The sequence below is a fragment of the Pogona vitticeps genome, chromosome 14 (genome assembly GCF_051106095.1).
Source record: "Pogona vitticeps strain Pit_001003342236 chromosome 14, PviZW2.1, whole genome shotgun sequence".
Classification (NCBI taxonomy): Eukaryota; Metazoa; Chordata; class Lepidosauria; order Squamata; family Agamidae; genus Pogona; species Pogona vitticeps.
In genome coordinates this window covers 18822197-18842609 of record NC_135796.1, presented here as the reverse complement: position 1 = coordinate 18842609, position 20413 = coordinate 18822197, and the positions used below count along the sequence as shown (strand labels likewise).

The 20413-nt window shown below is 51.4% G+C and overlaps 1 protein-coding gene across 1 annotated transcript in view; it reads right to left on the bottom strand.

Moving 5' to 3' along the window:
- Positions 1–17299, bottom strand: part of RPH3A (rabphilin 3A) — a 45841-nt gene extending 28542 nt beyond the window's left edge. The window contains exons 1-2 of the mRNA XM_020801916.3: positions 16929–17299; positions 4613–4708 (exon numbers count right to left, since the gene is read on the bottom strand). Of these exons, the coding sequence (XP_020657575.3) occupies positions 4613–4689 (77 nt within the window). The 5' untranslated portion in view covers positions 4690–4708; positions 16929–17299. The remainder of the gene's footprint in view (positions 1–4612; positions 4709–16928) is intronic.
- Between the last annotated feature and the right edge of the window lie 3114 nt (positions 17300–20413).

Here is a 20413-nt window from a genome sequence, read left to right as displayed (position 1 = left end):
GGGAATCTCGGGCAGTGAGATCACACTTGGGTTGTGCAAAGGATACAACAAGCCACAGGAAACAAAGAGAGATGCTCCGTTGTCTTGGGAAATTCTAATAATTAAAAAGCCTTGGATGGGTTGGTTGAATCTTTTCGAACCATCACCTCCTGTGCTTGGCAGGTGGAGGCACGCTTTGTTTCTCGAAGGGAAAGGGCACACGTTTTGTGGAGAGACATTTTGCTCAAATTATGGATTTTTAAAAAAGAAAAAGACCTTCTTGTCTCACTCTTTGGTTGGAGGCAAAGGGATTTCACAGGATCTCAGACCTGGGGGTGGGGTGGGGGACCCAGAGTTGAGATTTTTCTGGGCTTGTGTTATAGGGCAAAGAACATTCCCAGGCATCCGTTTAGAAAGATTTGAGAACTAATGTTTTTGCTCACCCACATCAGCACGGGGTCAAGATGCTCCATCACACATCCCTCTTTCCTTGTCTAAGAGTTTGGTCTGCAACTTCCTAGCCACCCCAGCCTGGCCTCTCAATTTATCAGCAAGAATGTAGAAAGCTTCTTTGTGAATTTTTTTGGCCCAAATGGGTTATCTCGACCCAGCGAGAAAAACATTCAGGCCATTCTGTGAGGGTGAGTCAAGTCAGGATTTCTGCTCCTAATGACAGGTCCCATGCTCCCCATCCGGGATTACCCATGGATTTACCGATGGGGGTGGTTAGAATTGTAGCCCATAATATCTGGAAGGAATCCAGAGGCAGAAGGCTGAGCTGCTGGGCAAAAGGGAGCCAGAGGAGGGGCAGAAGAGCTGAAGTTCATCTATTGATTAGAAACGGTAAGCCAAACCTTGGACCACAGATCGATAGACCAATTATAATTCATGTCTAATCAGGCCCTCTGTAAATCTCCCACTCAAGTCCGTTCCCACAGCCTTTGCTTCTGTTATTGAAACCATCAATATATCAGTCTGGTCTTTGTGGCACAGCAGGTTTCTTTCAAGTAAAGTACTGTCTTACTTCCGATCAATAAACCATCTTTGCTTAGGTTCTCCGGTTTACTCACGGCTCTTCAAAAAAAAAAAAAAAGTAATAAAACATGCCACTGAACACGTCTGGCTGTAACAAAATATCTCCCAGCAACAGAAACCAAAAAGGTGAGATTCTAAGAGCCAGTTTAGGCAAGAGATTTGTCCGGACAAATTGCGATATATATATATATACTTTCCAGAGCGATCAACACGCCTCGCCTGGCAGACCCTGCGGCTTCTTCCAGAGTGCGCTAGAGTTAAGTGAAGAGCACTCAAGTGCACTGAAGTGCATGATGTGGTTCCTCAAGGTTCAGGATGACGAGTGTTCGTTTTAATTAATTCTGGCATAAGGAACAGACTGGTTAACGCAAGGGTGGTCAGCCTGTGACCTCTGCATCAACTTGTGACCCCCCCCCCCGTTTTCCTCTCTCTCTGCTACCTCCCCCCACACACAGGGTTACACCAATCAATTCATGGATGCATTGCTGGGTTTAGGAAGCTCAGAGACCGTGGCCAGAAAAAGGCACCAGTTGAATATATGCATTGATTTAAAAAGTTACTTTTTTGGATCACAAATTCCAAGATCCCTCAGCGGCCTAAGACTGAGCAGCAGGACATTCCTTTTTTTTCTCACAACAGCTCCCAGAATCCCCAGCCAGGGATGTCCACTTGATCTTGCAACATTAAAAGCCATTGACTTTACAAAACACCCGCCTGGTGGCGACCGGGCAGGCCCCTTGTCCTCTTTTACGGAGAATTGAAAGCCACCTGTCCTGACTGGGGTGGAGTCCTCTCTTTGAATACATGCCCAGTTAAAAGAGGAGGGGCCACACGGAAGGAAACATTACCCATCATCCACAGCCACGCCTGGGCAGGACACCCACACAGGTTCCGGAGTCAGCTTTTCCCCCTCTGGATTCCTGGCAATACAGTATGCTTTTGCTTAGATCGCGGAAATCATCTCATTTCGCCTCTGAATGTGCAAATTAGCTTATGCAGATGTATGCAAATGGGCATCCTCTTTTGTCTACGTCCTCAGGGAGGGGGCCACCCAAAGAGGAGAGGAAAGGCGCGGGCACTGATCTGCGTGTGGCGCCCGTCTGCCGTCTGCCACGGTCCGTGTCCAGGGTTCACCTCTGTGCCAACAGCCGGGTGCTGAAGGCTCCTGGCGGGGGGGGAAGGCCAATGGAAGCACTACAAAGCCCAGGGGGCACCGCCTTCCTGTTGGCCTCGTGAGCAAGCCTCCGGCACCCGGCAGAAATTGCCAGCCCAAATTTGCAGCTGGCTCGCGCAAGCCAGCCTGCTGTGCCGGCAGGGAGCGAAAGAGGACACGTATAAATAGCGCTGATTGCTCTCCCCCCGCGGCGCGGATCATCACATCGAGGTGGGCTCGGTGGGTGGGGGGGAGAGAAGGCCACCTCTTCCCTTTATTCTTCCAGCTGAGCTGGGCCTCTTCGGAGAAGATGAGGCAGCGGCCTCCTCGCAGGGAGACGGAGGAAGGTGTAGCCACGGTGGTGCCGGCAAGAGAGGCTGCCTCTGTGAGGATCGGGCCCCTCGGGCATCTTCTCTATTTAATCAGGAAGAGTTTCATCGCTGGAGGCCAAAGCAGGAAGCTGCATAAGCAAGGCCAGAGGGGAGGGGAGCAGGGTTTTCCCGTCTCCTGGACCGATGCTCTGTTGATCACCCTTCATCATCCGCACACAACGGATCCCACTGGATGTTGGAAGCCAAGCAGGGTCAGAAGTAGCCGGTCCTCAGGTAGGAACACCCAGGCATCTCCGGAGGGGTGCCAGGGAACGATTCAGCCCCAAAATCAAGATAGCGGAAGCTGCCGGTCAGTGTCAAGAGAACGGGTGGATCACGGCTCTGACCCCGTGAAATGCCACTCCCTGGGTGGGTGGAATCCTGGCCACTACAGTTAAATGGGACACAGAGGGGGTGGCAAGCAAGATATTTATAAATCTGAAAGCCTGGTGAGCTGCGGCTGCCAGTCAGAGTCTGCTGTATTGGGCCAGACGGGCCGAAAAGCTGCCTCAGCCTAAGTAAACGTCTTAATGGTTCCATCCAAGCTTCTTCTTCATCTTCTTCTTCTGTGGTTGATAGGAGGTGTAGTCCGACAGCAGGTTCTTTGCGCCCAGAGCCACATGGAACGGGGGGCTTCCATGAGAGAAGTCCACCCCTCGTCCGGATAGGAGTTCTGCCATTTCCTGGCCTGGCCCCCGTGAATCACTACGCATTTTTTTACGGTCAACTGGAGACTTCAATGCAGAAGGAGCATGGTTTCTTTGGATTTGCGCCCTCCAACAGAGACCTACAAACAACTTAGCATCTAATGAACTCTCTCTCTCTCTCTGTCTCCCTCTCCAGGCGTCAAAGTAGTTAATAAGCAGCAAACTCTTCTTAGAGAGAAATGGATGCATGCATTATTTAAATTATTTGCACTTAATTCCAAAGCTCGGTTCAAGACAGGCAGAGGAACAGAACGATCCAGTGTTCAATTAAGCCAGGCAGGGTGGATCTCGGACATGCTGAGGTTGAAGGCGAACACGTTCCAGGAGACCTCGCTCCTTCAAAGATCCCGGGTGTTAAAGATGGTGTCCTTGTCCAGGTTAATAATAAAAATAAACGGACCAAGTCAAGATCTTGGGAGATTTCCAGATCCAAACGGAGAGGCCCCTCGAACGGAACACACTGGACAGAGTAGTCATAGAATGCAGAAAAGTCTGGATGGTCAACATGGCCATTCCAGGGGAGGCCAGAGTTAGAAATAAAGAATTGGAAAAACTAACCAAATACAGAGAGCTGGCAAATCAAGACATCTCGGAAGAAACACACTTCCGTGGTCCCCACCGTCCTTGGGGCTTTGAGAACAATATCAAGACATTTCACCCAGTAGTCTAAGCGGTTGCAGATCTCAGAAATCACATCAACAGAGCTGCAAAAAGGGGCAACATTAGGAACAGTGTACATCCTGCGCTGATATTTAGCCGATCCTTAGGTTTTGGGTTGTATATGTTGTGTAATACTAGTCAATGTTTTTATCCTTTTGATTGGCGGTGTCTGGTGTTTTTGAATAATAATAATAATTTTAGAACTACAGAGCTAGAAGGGGACCCTATAGATCATCAAGTGCTGTTTCCAAGACCTGCCTGAACCACAGCAGTAGAGGTAACCAGGATCTCACCTGCAGATGCGCTTTGCCAAAACTAAAACCAAAACTGAGATATGAGCCAAAGGGCCAAATAACCTCTCTGGGAGCACGGAACACACAAACCCCCGTGGACAAGGTCTGTTTTTCCCCCCCCCCACCATTTGAACCCAGCGCCCAGGAACATCTCTGTGCCTGTCGAAGTGTAGCTTTAACAGACTACAACACCCATCACCCCCAGTCAGAGTGTGTCTGGGGACGGTGGGCATTGTAGTCCCAAAAAAGAGGCATATTTTTCTCGATTCTCTGCAACGCTCCCCATTTTTCCGGTGCTCCTGCGCAACCAAGGCACCGAAGCCAAGCCATGGAGATGATGGCCGCATCTGGGTGAGGGGTGGGGTGGGGGGGTAGGGAAAAAAGGCACAGGGGTGGTGGTGGTCGGATCCTTACCCGCCTCGCAGGGCCATCTGCTGGTCGTTCTGATACATCCACTGGCTGCTGCTGTTGCCGACCACCGTGTCGGTCATGGCCGAAGGTTGACGCTACCTGGGAAAGAAAAGGAGGGCAAGGGTTCACAAAGTCACTCAGAAAATAGGCAAAGAGTTGTGATGATGGAAGAAAAACGGGTTAGCAGGGGTCCTTCTGCCCCTTCATATTGATCTCTTCCGGCACTGGCTTGTACTTGAGTCTCATTTGACACGATAACACCCATTCCTACCCTTTTTTTGTGATAAATATTTATTTCTTAGGTACATTTCTGCCTCTCTCCTTTCTCACCATGGACGTTCGTGACTCTCCTCCTCTGGGGCTTTTTCTCCCCAGGTGGGTGAAGCGGAGCACGTGGCTGGCCCAAGATGACCTCAACCAGGACTAGAACCTTGACCTTCCAAGGCCCGTCGGCTCCGTCGCTCCAAGCTGGGCACAGGCACACTCGAGACGTCACGTCATCTGGATCAGAGGGAACCCCTTTTCCTTTGGGCTTCTGCACAACCCCTCAAAAGTGGCGGGCGGGCGGCCTCCCTCACCAACGAGGCACGCTTGCAGATGCCGGACAGGGCGAAGCCCGGCCGCACGAGGGACAGACGGTACAGCCTGGAAACGTGGCAATCTTCTGTGGCCGTGTCCAGATCCTGCCGCCGAAGCCGTTTTCCAGATTTTAGGGCTGTTCCTCCGTACCGGATAAACCCTCCGGCAGTGTTGCTTTTTCCAAATGATTTTTGGTTTTTGAAAGAGACAATCGACAATCGCAGCCAGACCAGCCAAAGGGAGATTTATTTTTTTAAAATGGATTGAAGAGGTTTAAAAAAGCTAGAGGTGGGGGGGCGGGCAACTCTCACAGAGCCCCACCTAGGACCAACTGCAGGTCTAGAAACATGGCCCTCATTCGGAGCTGGAACAACCAGCCGGCATGAGAAACCAACCAATGCTCCAGCCAACCAGTTTCCATCATCCCCCCCCCCCAGCTCTGCAATGCAGGTTTCTTAAATATTGAACAAGCCGGCTGAGGCTCTCTCTGCTCCTGCTAAAAAAAAACAGCTCATTTTCTTTTTCTTTCCATTGACAAACTTGGGATGCAATTAATTTCGCTCAAGAAAAGGGTGGATGAGAAAAGTCTGGGGGCCCCAGCCACAGGAAAGGAGCAGAAACATGGGTGCAAGAGAGAGGAGGTATGGAATAAAACCCAACAGCTTTGTGTTTCTCAGACTGGATTAACTGGGGGCAGAGGGACGGCTTTGACAAGACCAGTTTCCATATTATTTATCATAATCAATTACATTTTTACAACACACACAGACACACACACACACACAGCGGGAATTGTATAAGGTCCTTCTCCTTCTCTGCAGTTCTACAGCCACAGTGAGAAGCCATCCCTAGAGCTGACAGCACCGTTAGTGTCGGAGAGTCGTGATTCAGGCAGAGTTCCATGCCTGGAGAAAAAAAAATCAGTCTTCAAAAGAAACACCGGCTTACGTCCTGAATCACAAGACATAGCACAATAATTTGCCGGTCATGGGAAGAAAGGCACTCCTCTTCTGACACTCACACAGATTCAGCCCTTATGGATTTTCTTCTGCCAAGGATGGGTTGTCTATAAAGTCCGTGTCGGCCCAGCCTCTTTGTGTGTCTCTCTGTCTGTCTGTGCAGAGAAGGCAGGGAGAGTGGATTGCTTTTTCTGAGAAATGTCTAAAACCCTGGGATGAGGGGGGACTTCTGTTAGCCCGGTAAACAAATACAAGGTGGCCGAGTGAGGCCCTCGGCTTCACCCTTTTTCCTGATTTTTTCTTTTAAAGGCTCTGCCGTGGGGCCAAGCGCCACCTTTCAGCCCCTGTTTCGGGAAGGGAAGGACCACATGCTCCAGAAACAATGCCACCTGTGGGTGTCCCATCCTTTCCTGAGATGTAAGCGGGTGAAGAAAAGGAAGTAAAGAAGATGCCTGCGGCCGGCCACTCTCTTTCCCCCAAAAATCTCCTTTCCGAGGAAGCAATGCCTTGCTGTGATTCTCTCCCCCGGCTCTGTCGAGGGTTCGCTTAAGAAGGCCCTTTTTGAGCCAGAAAAAGACCCCCTGTCCCCGGTGTCTCAGCCCGGCCCGCCATCGCCCGCGCTCTCCGGCTCAGGAGGGAGCGCCGATCCGATCCAAGAGACACCCTGCAGCTTTCAATTAGTGATTTAATAAGCCGTTGTCTGGCGTGTCCATCTCCCTCTAATGCTCCCGCTCGGCTGGCGCAGAGGTTTCAAGGCCCCTATCGGCGCGGCATCTCGCGGCTGACGATGCTCGGCGCGTGCTCTCCGGGCCCTGTGTTCTAATTAAAACCCTGTCCGACAACATCGCTCCCCGGGGCTCCCCAACCCACAGCCTGCGGTGACTGGAACACGGGGCCCGGCGCCTGCCGTTTGCCAACGACACCCGGGCGGGGAAAGAGAAAGGCCGGAAAGGCCAGGCCAACCTCACAGGCCCTGAGAATGCAGGGGAGTTTCATTTCTGCATTTCCAAAGAATGAGGAAAGGGAGATTTTAGGAACCAGGAACCAAACACACAGAGAGAGAGAGACAGACACACATGCACAAACGGAAAACTGATACTGGGGCCAGCCTCACAACTGGCAAAAACAGAAGGGAGCTGTCCCAGGTACTTAAAAACACACAGAGCAAAGTACTGTAAATCAAGAGTGTTGCATCAAGAAGCCGGAATTTTATTGTCTCCAGTTGGGTTGGGTTTCTTTTAATTATTCATTCATTCATATAGGCCTTTTGCATTTGCTTCTGCGTTTTAATCCCACCGGTTTTATTGCTCGGTCAGGTGTTTCCCCCCCCCCTCCCCTTTAAGGTCCGGCCTGATGTTATTGTTTTATTGTCCTGTTGTAAAGTAAATGGGCCTAAGCCGGCTTCCTCTCTTCCCGCAGGCCTGGCCTAATGGCCAAGAGTAAACAGACAGTCCTAAACGCATCACGGAAAGGTCTCGTGGTTCGTTGGGCAGGCCTGCCTTTCCTAGGGTCTCATCCAAGGAAGGTCCCAATCCGTGGGGGGGTTCGTCGGAGGAAAGACCAGCCCCTGGAGATTAGAAAGAACCCCTGTTTTGAAAACTGGGGAGACCGTATCCCCAAATTCGGGAGGCATCCTTCTATGCTGAAATGCTATGGGGCACTTCGGCATCGATGGTCCCCAGGAGCAGCACACGGGGAAGGACGCTTCAATCGGCTAAGGGACCGCTCCGGCTCAGGATCATCCAGTCCAGCCCCAGTCAAAGAGGCCCAGTGGGGATTTGAACCCCCAACCTCTGGCTTACCTAAGCCACCGAGCGATCCAGCAGTTCCAAATGGGGACCAAGATCTATTTTCATGGATGCTGCCCTCGGCCACTGGAGGGGATCTGGGTGGCTCACACTTTGGGGCAAAGGGGATTTGTAGTGGGGGGGGATTGGTCCCTATCAACCCTCTCTTCCTCTTCTTCTTGGAAAAGTTCCGTTTCAGACTACAGTCCCCAGGATGATGGATAGATGGAAGGAAGGAAGGAGCTGATGATGGATAGAAGGAAAGAAGGAAGGAGCCGATGATGGATAGATGGAAGGAAGGAAAGGCAAAGAAGTGAGGGAAAGAGGGAGAAAAGGAGAGAGAGAACAGATAATGGATGGATGGTTGAGCAGACAGATGTGCAAAAAGAGATAGGATTGAAAAATACAACAGAAGCGAGGACCCAGAGAGAAAAAGAGAAGGATCCTGGATCCATGGAAAATCCTGCTGCAATGGTGGGGGGGGGGATGTTCATTTACATTCAGATTTGGTTCCTCCATCCAGACGGCACAGCACTGCAGCTGCAGCAGTTTGGAACATGGGGGGGGGGTTTGAGGAAAGGCGTTCAGAGAGAACCGCCGGCTGGGCTGGGCGCTCCTGGCGCTTCCCTGCTGCAGCGCGAGTCGCTCTCCGGGCCCCAGGAGCGGCAGGCTGTTCCGGGCCTGCACCAGGTGGCGGAAAAGATGTGGTAAGGGTGTGGGGGGGGTCCGGCCCTACGAGGGGTGCAGCGAAACATCCCACAGCTCCGTAAGGGAAGACGCGCAGAGAAAGAGAGAGAGCTTACGAGCCAAGTCCACTTAGAGGCACCCCCATGTTTTAATCCCGATAACAGCCCTATGAGGTAGGACAGGCTGGAAGAGAAGCGACTGGCACAGTTTCAGCCCTGGGAACTCCAGGACTCAAGGAGGGTTTCGATTCAGTCTTCCTATGGTCCTAAACGGCACGCCAGCCGCTTACGCAATCCTGCTTCCTTCTGTGACTGGTCCAAACCCGGGGGGGGGGGGGGGGATTCCACTGATCTGATTTAATTTTTAGTTTTTTAAAAAATGATCTAATCTTTCAACAGAAATCAATCTCCAAGACAGGTTGTGCATTATTTTGAAAGGACACCAGCAAGGCCCCCCAGTTCCCTCGGCCGATGAATGGCGCGCCTACATCCCTGGGAAGTCACGTCCTGGGATTCAAAAATAAAGCCCTCCGCCCACTCTACCTTCCTACCCCCTCTTTTTGCTCAGATTTCACTCTCAAAATATCTTCTGGCCTCCATCGCTATTTTTATTTTTTATTTCTCTCTCCCCCCACCTCTCCTTTTCAAGATCCAAACCTAGCACCGCCAAGGGATTTTGAAAATCCTTATTCAAAAAAAAAAAAAAGAAGAAGAAGAAGAAAGAAAAAGAAGAAGAAAAGAAAAAGGGAAAAAAGAAGGGGGAAAAAAAGGAAAGGAGCAACTTTTCCTAAGCTTTGGAAACTAACCATAATCTGAAGACATGGCTATATAGGCAGGCCTTTTCCTGTTTCCGGTGCTTTGTTGGGGGCGCCGAGGTGATAACAGGATAAGAGCAGTGTGTGTTTTGCGGTGGAGGGGAGTACAAACATCACATATGTGGGGGGGGGGAGTTAAAAATAAAATAAAAGCCACTACACAGGAAATATTTCAAAAAAGGACTCTGTCTAACCCGGTCTCTTTTCACGCATACATGGTGGGGAGGGAAGCCGCTTTTGAAGCAGCCGGTTGTGGAAAGGGGGCGTAAAAGGATCAGGGGATGATGGGTTCTCCATCTTCCAAGCCACCTCTCACCCAGGAAACAAACTCCCCCCCCCCTTTGCTGCCAACTCGGAGATTCGTCCCGTCCACAGAGGGGCCCAGAGGAGAAGAGCAGTGCCCAGTACCAGCCCACGCTTCCAAATTGCTCTCTTTAATCATCTTTGCTGTCATGAAACCCCTCATGTGCAAAGGGCAAAAGGAACATTCGAACTCAGGACCTCTGGGCCGCTCGGAACCGCTCGGCGCCAAACGACTGCCTCAAATCACCTTTGCAGCCCGGCGTTACATAAAACCGTAGCAAAGCAGGCGTCTTCCTCTCCCGCCACGCCGTGGCTCCTGGCGCACGGAGAGGAGGAAATGCTGCCTGCGTTTCGACCTGTCACATCCGATCACTCTTCAATTTTCCTCCCCCTCCCCACGCCCGCACACGGCCCTCCACCTTTGCGCCCTGGCTTATTTCTCTCCCCAAAAAAAGCCTCCACGCCAGCCTCGCCATGGCAACGAAATTTTGCCCCTCCAGAAAGAGGAATGAGTGGACCACTAAAGGGGAAACACAGGCCTTCCGCTCCAAAAAAAATCAGAAATGGCAAAAAAAAATTAAAAATCACCGGCACAGGCTGAAGGAAATGTGACATGCTGTGAATCTCCTCTGTGACAACCGAAATCGGGCATTTAAATCGCTTTTGGGGAGAAATGTTGAAAATATATCACAGCGATCAAGGAAAGGGAGCCCATCGCCATAATCTTCTGATATTTCCTCTTCCTCTGCACCAGCGTCGAATGCATCCTGGCAATTATCTATTGCCTATAAGGGGTGCAGCAAGGGTGTGTGTGTGTGGGGGGGAAATCTTCCCCTTTCTTTGAATGCTCATCTGCCAGATGCAGGAAAATCCAGGCGTTTCTGATTCCTCGGCAACATTCAACGGCCGCCTTCAAGGGCTCAAGAGGAGGTCTTCACCGGAAAGGGTCAGGCCTATTTCCGGAGTGGAATAAGGCCAGCGGGCGCTGGGTTTTGTTTTTAAATTGAACCTCCATATGCAGGAGAAGTATACTGAAGAAAAGGGAATCGTCAGGCATTCTCACACAGGCACACACACATCCAAATGTGTTTCTGGAAAATGTCTAGCCAGGGATTTCAGGACTCAAAATTCTGGTGTCCGTTCATGAGATCTCTGCTTGATCAAAACGAGGGAGAGTGAGAACTCACAAAGGGGTGAATTTTTTTAATGTATGCTTTAGGGACAAAGAGAATGAGATCAGGCTATCAAAGTTAAATCAATCAATGAATTATCGGCCTTCCTAGATGTTCCCCTTCATCTGGATCACATGTTTTGATGGTTTCTGACCATTTGTACTGAGTTTTCCCCCTTCTCAAAAGCCAAAACGTTAAACCATGGTTATTGCCAGGAACAGCGTTAAGCGAAACAAGGTTTTATGTTGGCCCCGCCCATTTGCCTTTAGCTCCGCCCACCACAGGGCTGCAGAAACCTGGATACTTTCCAACTCGGCTTGAGCAAAATCTCTTTCTTTCCTAAGCCTTGGTCCATGCAGAAAGGAAGAGGAACTCCCTGGAAAGAGCCCGTTTGAAGTTGGGCTGATCTTCGGCAGGTCTCTGTGCATACAATGAGCGCTTTTTTTGGGGGGTACGCTTCTGAACCAAGAGTGGCCTTTTCAAATACTGCAGAACAAAGCACAATTTCAATGCAAGGAGCAGAGAATCCAAGAGCAAAAATCTATTTCAGGAGCCCACAATTTAGGAGTTATGGCGCGTCGTACGGGTATGGCGTGCGAGACCCGAGTTCAAAATTCCATTCAACTGTTAGATGTAATGGATTGAGGATGGGAGCAGGAACTGGCAGAGCACTCTGTAGCTTAGGAGGCCTTAACTGGAAAGGGTTAGGCATATTCCTAGAAGGGATTAGATTAGCCGTCGCTGTCTTTAATTGAACCTCCATATATAGGAGAAGTTTACTTTTGGATATAGAAAAGAAGTTCACACCCTACAAATGAGTTTCTGGAAAATGTCTAGTCACGGAGGCTACGAAACAAAATTTTGGTGTTCGTTTGTTGGATCTCAGCTTAAGAAAGAGTGAGAAGAACTCACAAAGGGCTAATATTTTGACCTCAGCTTCCAAACTCCCTCCAGCCAGTCTAATCTCCATTTGGGGGAAATTTGAGGCTTGTCCTCCTAAGAAAGTAACTTTTTAAGCACAGGGACTCTTAGCCCTACCTTCCCCTGAAATGAAAAGAGAATCATAACAAAGCTGTGGCTCTTTTTCCTGCTTCAATAGAAGGAACTTTTTTTCTTTTTTTGCACCAGAAAAGGAGAAAGGCAGTTTTTAGCTATGGAAATACTATTTTTAAAAAAACAAAATCATAACAGCCTATATGGGGCCCCTCCACTGGGTCTCCAGAACCAGCCCATTCATATTGCATCAATGACTCTTCCGAAGCTGGGGTCCTATGAAAGAAGTCCACGCTGGGCAAAGCAGTGGAGAAAGCTCTGTCCGGTTTTGGCACCGTACATTATGTGCACGCACAAGAACCCTTGTTCCCTGGGGGCAAGGTTCTCTCCCTCTCCCCTTGCATCCATCGAGGGCCCTATTTGCAAAGAGAGCACCTTTGAATGGAGAGGGCAAGAGTGCTCGGGGGGCCCCAGCGTGCAGGATGGCTCCGGGGAAGGAGGCTAACCGATGCCACACTCCCGATGTGCCAAAAACCACCCGTCACAGCTGCCAACAGCCAACAAAAGGCCAAGAAACTTCACCCCTATGGCTTCGTCGAGGACTCAAAAATCAAGGCAAAAGTGAGCCAGGGAGATTCATCACATCCCTATAGGACAGACGATGGTCCAATTCTTGCCCTCTGATCAGACACACAGACACACACACAATGCACAGAGAGACTACTTGGTATGCGTGGATAATATCACAGGACTACCTTACAAGGCTGTGGGTGAACTTTTATTCTGATCCTAGGTTTGAACACCTGAGATGCCTTGTTGCTAAGAATCCAGAAAGGTGCTGGTTCCAGAGAGAAAAAGAGGACACCACCGGTTTACACTAGTGTAGGGGAAATCCCATTAAGTCTGTGTGTCAAATTGTCATCCGCTCACAAGGAGCTGGTTGCGCTCCTGGACTCGTGTTGCAAGACGGAGGTTCCGATTAAATGCAACGATGAATTTCCAAAGAGCAAAAACCGATTCAGCGGAGTGGGCTGCATCAGAAAGCAATGGACTCATCCTTTCCTGGGTTGTTGTTTTTTTAAAATAGAGGAAGGGTGACTTTAGCCGTGGATCCTTCCCTGCCTCGGATGGCAGTTGGACTAGATGATTCCTTGGGGTCCCCACCCAGTTCTAAAACTCTAGGGTTCTGTGGGTGTCCTTTCTATTTGAGATACGAAGCATCCCTGTACAAACACACACACACACACAGCCAGCAATAGCAACAGGTTCATCATTGATAAAGACGCCCGCAACCCATCCAAGGGCTTATTGCTGAGAAAGACGCCTGCAACCCATCCAGGGCTTCAGTTTCTTAAAGAAAGCAGAAATCCTCCTAGTTTGGGGGCAAATGGCATGAGCGAAACAGTTTTGTAAAAAGAAAAAAAAATCATTAGGCTATGCTGTGCAGAACGAGTGCTTTTTCCCCCCTGCCAAAACTGACTCTCCCCTCAATGCAGAAACTCTGTGAAGAGGGCCAGCAGGTTCTCTGCCTTCCTTGCCAGCTGGAAGGATGATGCAATTCCTCACCCTTCCCTTCAAGGACCAGAGGAGCGAAGAGGAACCTCCCTGCCAACATTAGCAATGCATCAGAAATCTGTGATGCATAAACCAGGGCCTGAATGTAGGTGCGCCTTGCCTTGATTCAGACACACACATTTATTAATCAGGTCTAGACGTTGTTTGCAATTCACATTTTCTGTCTGATGCACCAGAACATACGCATTTCATCACCAGATCCAATTGTGATGCATCAAGGGCATCGTTTCCAACAGCCGTCCCCAGGCCTCCTGCTGAACCAATTCACGTTACCTCCTTCACTGTTCCCATCATCAGGCAGGCAAAAGGTATACTGCCACTGTATAGAGAGGCTCTATTTCAGAAATTACATCACAAGGTGCATCCCTCCCGATATATTCCTGAACTGCAGCTCCCATCAGCTCTAGCTAGCTGAGCCAAATCGAGAGGCATGCTGGGAGCTGTAGTTTTTCAAAGCCGAGATGTCCATTCTGCGGCTCCTCCTGATTGGCCAACCTCACTCTTCGTACCATCGCCTGGGAAATGTGCTCTCTTTTCGTACAACCTTTCCCAGAATCTCTCTCCACCGGCAGGGCCACCAAAAATGGGGCCCTCCCCAAGTTTTGGGACTGTCTACAAACTGGCCGGCTGGATAGCTCAGTGGTTAAGTTCTCTGACTGTGAAGCCAAAGGTTGGGAGTTCAAATCCCCCACCGGGCTTCCTGGGAGAAACAGCCAGCCTAGGTGGCTTTGGGCCAAGCTGCCCAAGACCACAGCTAAGCCATGGAAGCCCATGAGTGCCAAAACCGGGACTCACCCTCCGTCTTGAACCCAGGACCTGGAAGATGGCCTGCAGAAATTCAGCACCAGTCCCCTGTCCAGTCAATCCTGCCCTTTTCCTGGGCGCTCACTAGAGATCAGACCCAGCGTGTTCTCCATCCCCATTTTTAAAGGCTTCCCCCAGCCCAAGAAAAACCACATGCCCGTTGGCCAGCACATCCTCGAAGCCTCTCCCCAGGCGGAAGGCATCGGATTCCCAAAACCTGCCCCAGTTGGAATCAATCACTGTTTCACCCCCCTTGCCATTGTCTCATGTCCTCCGAGCCACAAGACGCTCTTTTTTGGGGAAAGGCGCTGCCGACCCCCCAACACCGTCAGAAACCACCCAGTCCTCACTCTTTTCCCCAAAACACCTTCGCCAACAAACCGACAGCAGTCGAGATGCGGCTTTGGCGGAAGAGAGAGGGAGAGGCCAAATCCGTGGAAGACCCAACTTGAGCCGATCCACTGAAATCGGCAGGACGGATCCTGAGCCCTGTGAATGTCGGCGCATCCGTTGGCGTCAGGGCGAGAGCTGGATGTGAGCCGAAGAGAGCAATCCGGCGTGTTTATGGGAAATCAGCACAAAACAAACCTTCGCCATTGATCGTTGTTTATGCCAAATGAGCTCGGGAGCAAAGCCACCGAACGCGGCCCACAACCCCGCACAAAGAGTAGGCTGGATAATTATGCTCTAGAGGAGTCTAGGGGAACGATCGCCGTTGACAGGTTTAGCAACTACAGTTTAAAAAATCACCCCATAAGGTATTTTTAGGAGGGTGGGAGGTTTAAGAAGGAAGGAGGAAGGGAATGTGTGATGATTTCAACACTCCTTCATCAGGCGGCAGCAAGGAGAGGTTTTCCAGATCAGAATGGGGGGCTCCAAGCTTTGCACAGATCAGATCTGGTCTGGACTGCACCTCCCTGGCTGTGCTGGTTGAGGTGTGCTGGGTTTTGTAGTAAAAAAAAAGCAAGCTTTCTTGTGCTCTCTGGTGGGGGGGGTTATTGATTCAAGCAAACGATATCTAAATAGAGGCTTTGATGAAAGTTTGCATGAGTGGAGCTCAGCCGTTCTCGCTCACTGCTCATTCTCAGCTTCCAGCCGTTGTGGGATACACTGCGCTTGAGCATGGAAGCTCCATTGAAACCTGTTAGGGCTAGCATCCCTGGGTGGATATCTCCTTTGGTCAAACTGCCTAGGTCTAGTGACTTGGTTAACCCATAGTATGTCTCGCCCAGCCCTGGAGATCAACCCCCCCTTTTTTAAAACGCACCTCTCAATATCTAGTCACCATCAAGAGCGTGGCTGGGCCCTCTCTCCCTCTTTGACAGCAATGTGGAAAATGATGAGATGTTTCTCCTGGACCCCACAGGCGGCCACCCCACGGCCAAATGTGGGGCTTGTCCAGGCAGTTGCTCTGTTATCCGACCACAACCGGTGAAGAATTTGCAAAAGGCCATTGCCTGTCTTTGGTTCTTGGCCCAGGAGGCCAAAGGTGAGACGAGAGGAAACAAGACTTAGGCTGAAGAGGGAATCAGTGGCAGAGGAGATGCACCCCCCCCCAAAGGGAAGCAGGGACCCTCCTTTCGAGGAACGCCCGGCCAGCCTTCCATAGGAGATACCCCTGCGACCCACATCTGCCCACGCTTCCTTCCCCATTATCTCCAGCTCACGCGGGTCAAAGGCTGGTGGCCCCCCCCAAAACCTCGAAGTCTGGTGGTGACGGAAGGCTTGCACCATTGCAGGAGCAACCGGTCTCCCTTTGGCCCTCAAGAGAGACCAGGCTGGAGGTGTCGCTCAGGAGGACCTCCAAAAAAGGCCAACAGACTGGGCTGTGGAGTAGAGCCCAAAGGAAAGAATCCCCAGCATCAAGGGCAGCTTTAAGGGGCTACACAGGATTCTTGGGCGGGATTTGCAGAGGGAACCAAGAGGATCCCTCCAGTAGGCTGCCTGAGCCTGTTTTGCTCGGCTACACCCGAACAGAAAAGAGGAGGGCATCTGGAGCTGGTTGGACACCAACGCCCATCATCACCACCTAGAGTGGCAGGTCTCCACTATCCTCTTAAGCAGTCTTTCTTCCCCACCAGCTGTTCATTTTTTAAAAATGATTGCCTAGGATTGAACTGCCCGCTCCACACCACCCTGCTGGCCGCAAGGGGTGTGGAATCGATGGGCGTTGTAGTCCCGATTTGTGGGAACCACCTGCCAGGTGGGGGCCGATCCTGCCTCTCTCTGCTTCCAAACGCGAGGCGAGCCTCGCCCACTTTCAACCGCTTCGATTCTCTCCAGCGATCGGGGCACGTCGAGGCGCGCATTTACTCTCCGGGAACTCAGCCGGCGGGCGTCTATGGCCGGCTGAACGGCGTCTCTTTGCAGCCTAACACAGCTGAGCGCACGCGGCTATTCAAGAAAACGCAGGGACGCAACCCAACTCCCCCCCCCCCGCAGCTAGCCAACATCGACCGTGCCTCGGTTACACAAGCCAGTTCGCTCGGAGTTTTCCATCTGGAGGGAGGGAGGGGAAAAAAATTTCAAAACCCACCCCCCCACCCCAAAAAAACCACGATCCTTTAAGCCGCTTCCTTTCCCTCCACGGCAGCCCAAGGGGGTGTTGGTGTCCCCGGGCAGAGGTTGCCCCCGAGCCCGGCTTACCTCGATTACAGGGGGGGGGACCCACGGATCCGGCTGCGGCAGAAGATTTTCCCCGCGGAGAGAGTCCGGGAAAGAGTGGGTCCCGATTTCCTCCTCCCCACCTTGGCAGGCGATCGGGGAGGAAAGGAATCGCAACGCCGGAGAAAAGGTGGAACAAAAGCGAGGAGCACCGCAAGAAGCGCCGCGTTACATCGCCAGCCAGCAAGAACTGAGTGCAGCCAAAGGGAGGAAGGGAGAGAAAGAGAGAGAGCGCATGGATGCGCGGGGCTCTGGCGCTCCCTCTCTCTCTCTCTCTCTCTCAGTGCAGCTGTGGGGCGAGCGAGGCTCCCTCCCTCCCTCCCCCTCCCTCTCTCTCTTCCCCCCCCCCCTCCGCCAGCCTGCACCAGCCTCCTGGGCGCGTCGCAAGAGCTCGATCGATCGGCCCCCTTCCCCTCGCCTGGCGCACGCAGGCTGCTTTCCCGGGGGCGCATGGCTTGGCCCGGGGAGGCGAGGCGCGAACGGTAGCCGGGGGGGGGGGAAGGGAAGGATCGGGGCGGAAGGGAGGCATCCGGGACGGTCCAGAGAGAAAGCCAGGAGGCTGGGGGGGGGGGGTCCTCCCTGGGAAGCCGGCCAGAGACTGCGGGGCCAAGCCTTGCGCGCAACGAGGGGCCCCCGGCCGCGTCTCCACGACCCCCCAGAGACAGAGATTCCCGGGGAGGGATCAGCGGATGGGCAGAGAAAGAAGGGGGGAAACACATACACACTTTGGACAGGTCACAATGCGTGAGTGTTTAGTTCACACACATATATATGAGGCTTTCCACGCACTTAAAGTAGCCTTATAGATTGCTGGAGAGGTCATGGGTTGGGCATCGGTTGGGAGTTCCATTCCTTCCTTTCCTGGACTCCTTGTTAGGGGGCTGGGCTTGATGACCTCCTAGGGTCCCTCCCAGCTCTGCCGTCCTAAGATTAACAAGCGTCTCCAAACTGCAGAACCCACTAGGAAGAGTCAAAGATTTTGCTCCGGCTTTTTTTTAAAAAAATGCACCATCCACCATCTTCGAGGTTACCTTAAAGGTGTGTTTTTGCTCTGAATCGCTTGTCTCTCCACACGCTTTTCTCTCCTTTGGAATGACCCTCCCCAAGCCCCTCAAAAGGCGTTTGACAGCACCAGGCACCCATTGCTTGCAAGAGTTACTTTTTTAGACATCATCTTCCATGAGGCTCTCGATGATGCCAGAGAAAGCCCCCCACCCCGTGTGGGACACTGGTACACACTGCTGAGTTAACACAGTGCAGCATTAATCATCTTTACAGCAAAGAGTAAGGCCCTGTCAAGGGGGAATTAGGCCGCCAAGGTGAGGCTGTTCTCAAGAAGCCAAGAAAATTTCTCTTGAGTCTTGACAAAAGTCCGTTGATGATCAGAGTCGATTAGACCGGTTGTGTCCCCCATCCCAGACAACTCCGAGAAAGATCTCGGCGCATCTGGGGCAAACCGGCAGCTGCTATTCTGCCTCCTTCATTGTATGAGTGTTGTGCAGCTGCCAACTTCAGCAAACACACACACACACACACACACACACACACACACACACAACTAGTAATGTTTAGAAATCTGTAAGATCCCCGCATCGATTCACTGTTCACCAAGACGAGCAGAATGGAAGAAACGAAAAGCGAAAGTCTGGGCAAACCGCTCCGGGTTTCAGTCCGAACCTTACAGGAGCTTTGCCAGGGCTCTGTCCAAGGTGCTGAATGAAAAGCGAGGCTCTGAAGGAGCAGCTGGGCCACACGGGTGATAGAGAATAGGTCTTTTTTAAGCTGGCTTTTTAAAAAAAATCAAAATCTTAGAAGCCACATTCACTCCAGATTTGATTTTAGAGAAGCTTCTGGGTGGGGCTCATTTCCTTGGGATCAAAAATCCCTGCATATATTAGCTTAAAGGTTCAAGAGAAGCTCAGCCTGCAGGCCGGGGGGAAAGAGCATGAATTACAGCTTGCACCCAGACCATGAGGCCTGCCTGGGAAAGAATGCATAGACTTCTGAGTGCAAAGTCCCAGAGGTCTGGATTCGAATCCTGGAAGGGCCAGATATAGCTTCGGGCTTTGAGCTTTCCTCTCCCTCTTCTCCCTCGGAGCCAGAGGCATAAATAACCATTTTTGGCACCCAAGGTTCAAAGATACCATCTCTCACCCACTCCATCTTGAGATCTGGGTGTGAGTTTCCTCGTGAAAAAAAGAAGAAAGGGGAAAATGGGTTATTGCCCCTTCCTGAAAGGAAGTTTCTGCTTTCAGAAAGAGACAGCTCTGGTCAGAAAAACAACCTGGGCAGAAAGGAAGCTTGGCAGTGAGGTTTTGCAAGCTAGCTTTCTAATGACAGGAAGCCTTGCGGGGAAAAACAGGCCTTGACAAGCTAGCTTTCTACTTGCAGGGTGCCTTGCAGAGGAAACCTTTGAAAATGGAAGCTTTCGGCTCATTCTATGTTGACCTCAGCTCTTTCTACGGCAGGGCGTTTGGGGGTGGTGGTGGCGGGAATCATCGACACTGAACCATCCTGTTTTCAGCCAGGCCTCTCCCAAGTTCATCTCCATTGGCGCAGCCACCTTCTCTTCTCCTGCCTTGAGAGATCCACCTGATGGATGGTGTTTCCAAAAAGGCTGGCTTGTGGGGGGGGGGGTGCCCCGCTCCACTTCAGCCTGGCATTAGCATGCAGGCGGCAGGCGGCAGGCATGGCCGTGCTTCTCTCCCTGGGAACAAGGTGTCTGGAATGAGTTGGCACCCTCTGGCCCAGGAAGGGGAGTTTTCACAGCACCTGTCTGTGCCAGAGAACTTTCCTTCCAGAGGCTGAGAAAGACAAGGGCACAATGAACAGGAGGAAAAAGGTGGGGAATTCTGCAGAAATGTTGCCATTTTAATATTTCTAAACTCTGGAGTGAGTCTTTTCTTTCCTCCTTTCCTTCCTTCCTTCTATCCATCATCAGCTCGCTCCTTCCTTCCTTCCTTCCTTCCTTCCTTCCTTCCATCCATCCATCCATCCATCCATCCATCCATCCATCCATCCATCCATCCATCCATCCATCCATCCATCCATCCATCCATCCTTATCTCCTTCCTTCCTGCAGTCCAAGTTGGATAGAAATTTGTCTTGTTGAATTACAAACCCCAGACCCTTCCCTCCGGCCAGCAAAGGCCATGTTCTGAGGGACATGGGGATTTATTTTAGAAATATGTGAGTAAGAGGACGCAGGAAGGAGATGTTCAGAATTACACCAGAAATGGAAAAATAAGATAAGAAATTTCCCCCCTTCCTTCCTCCTCTCTGAATACTGTTCTACCATGTCAATAGCTCAGCGTCGAGCCTCCAGCATCTCTTAGCTACTACCTGGAAGCTTCTAGGCTGGTGCAAACAGGACATCTCAGTCCATTCTCTGCTTCCCTGGTTCTCAAAAGGAGACTGCCCCAGGGGCTGGAGGTTCCACCACCCAGAGGCCAATCCCCATGCCAGAT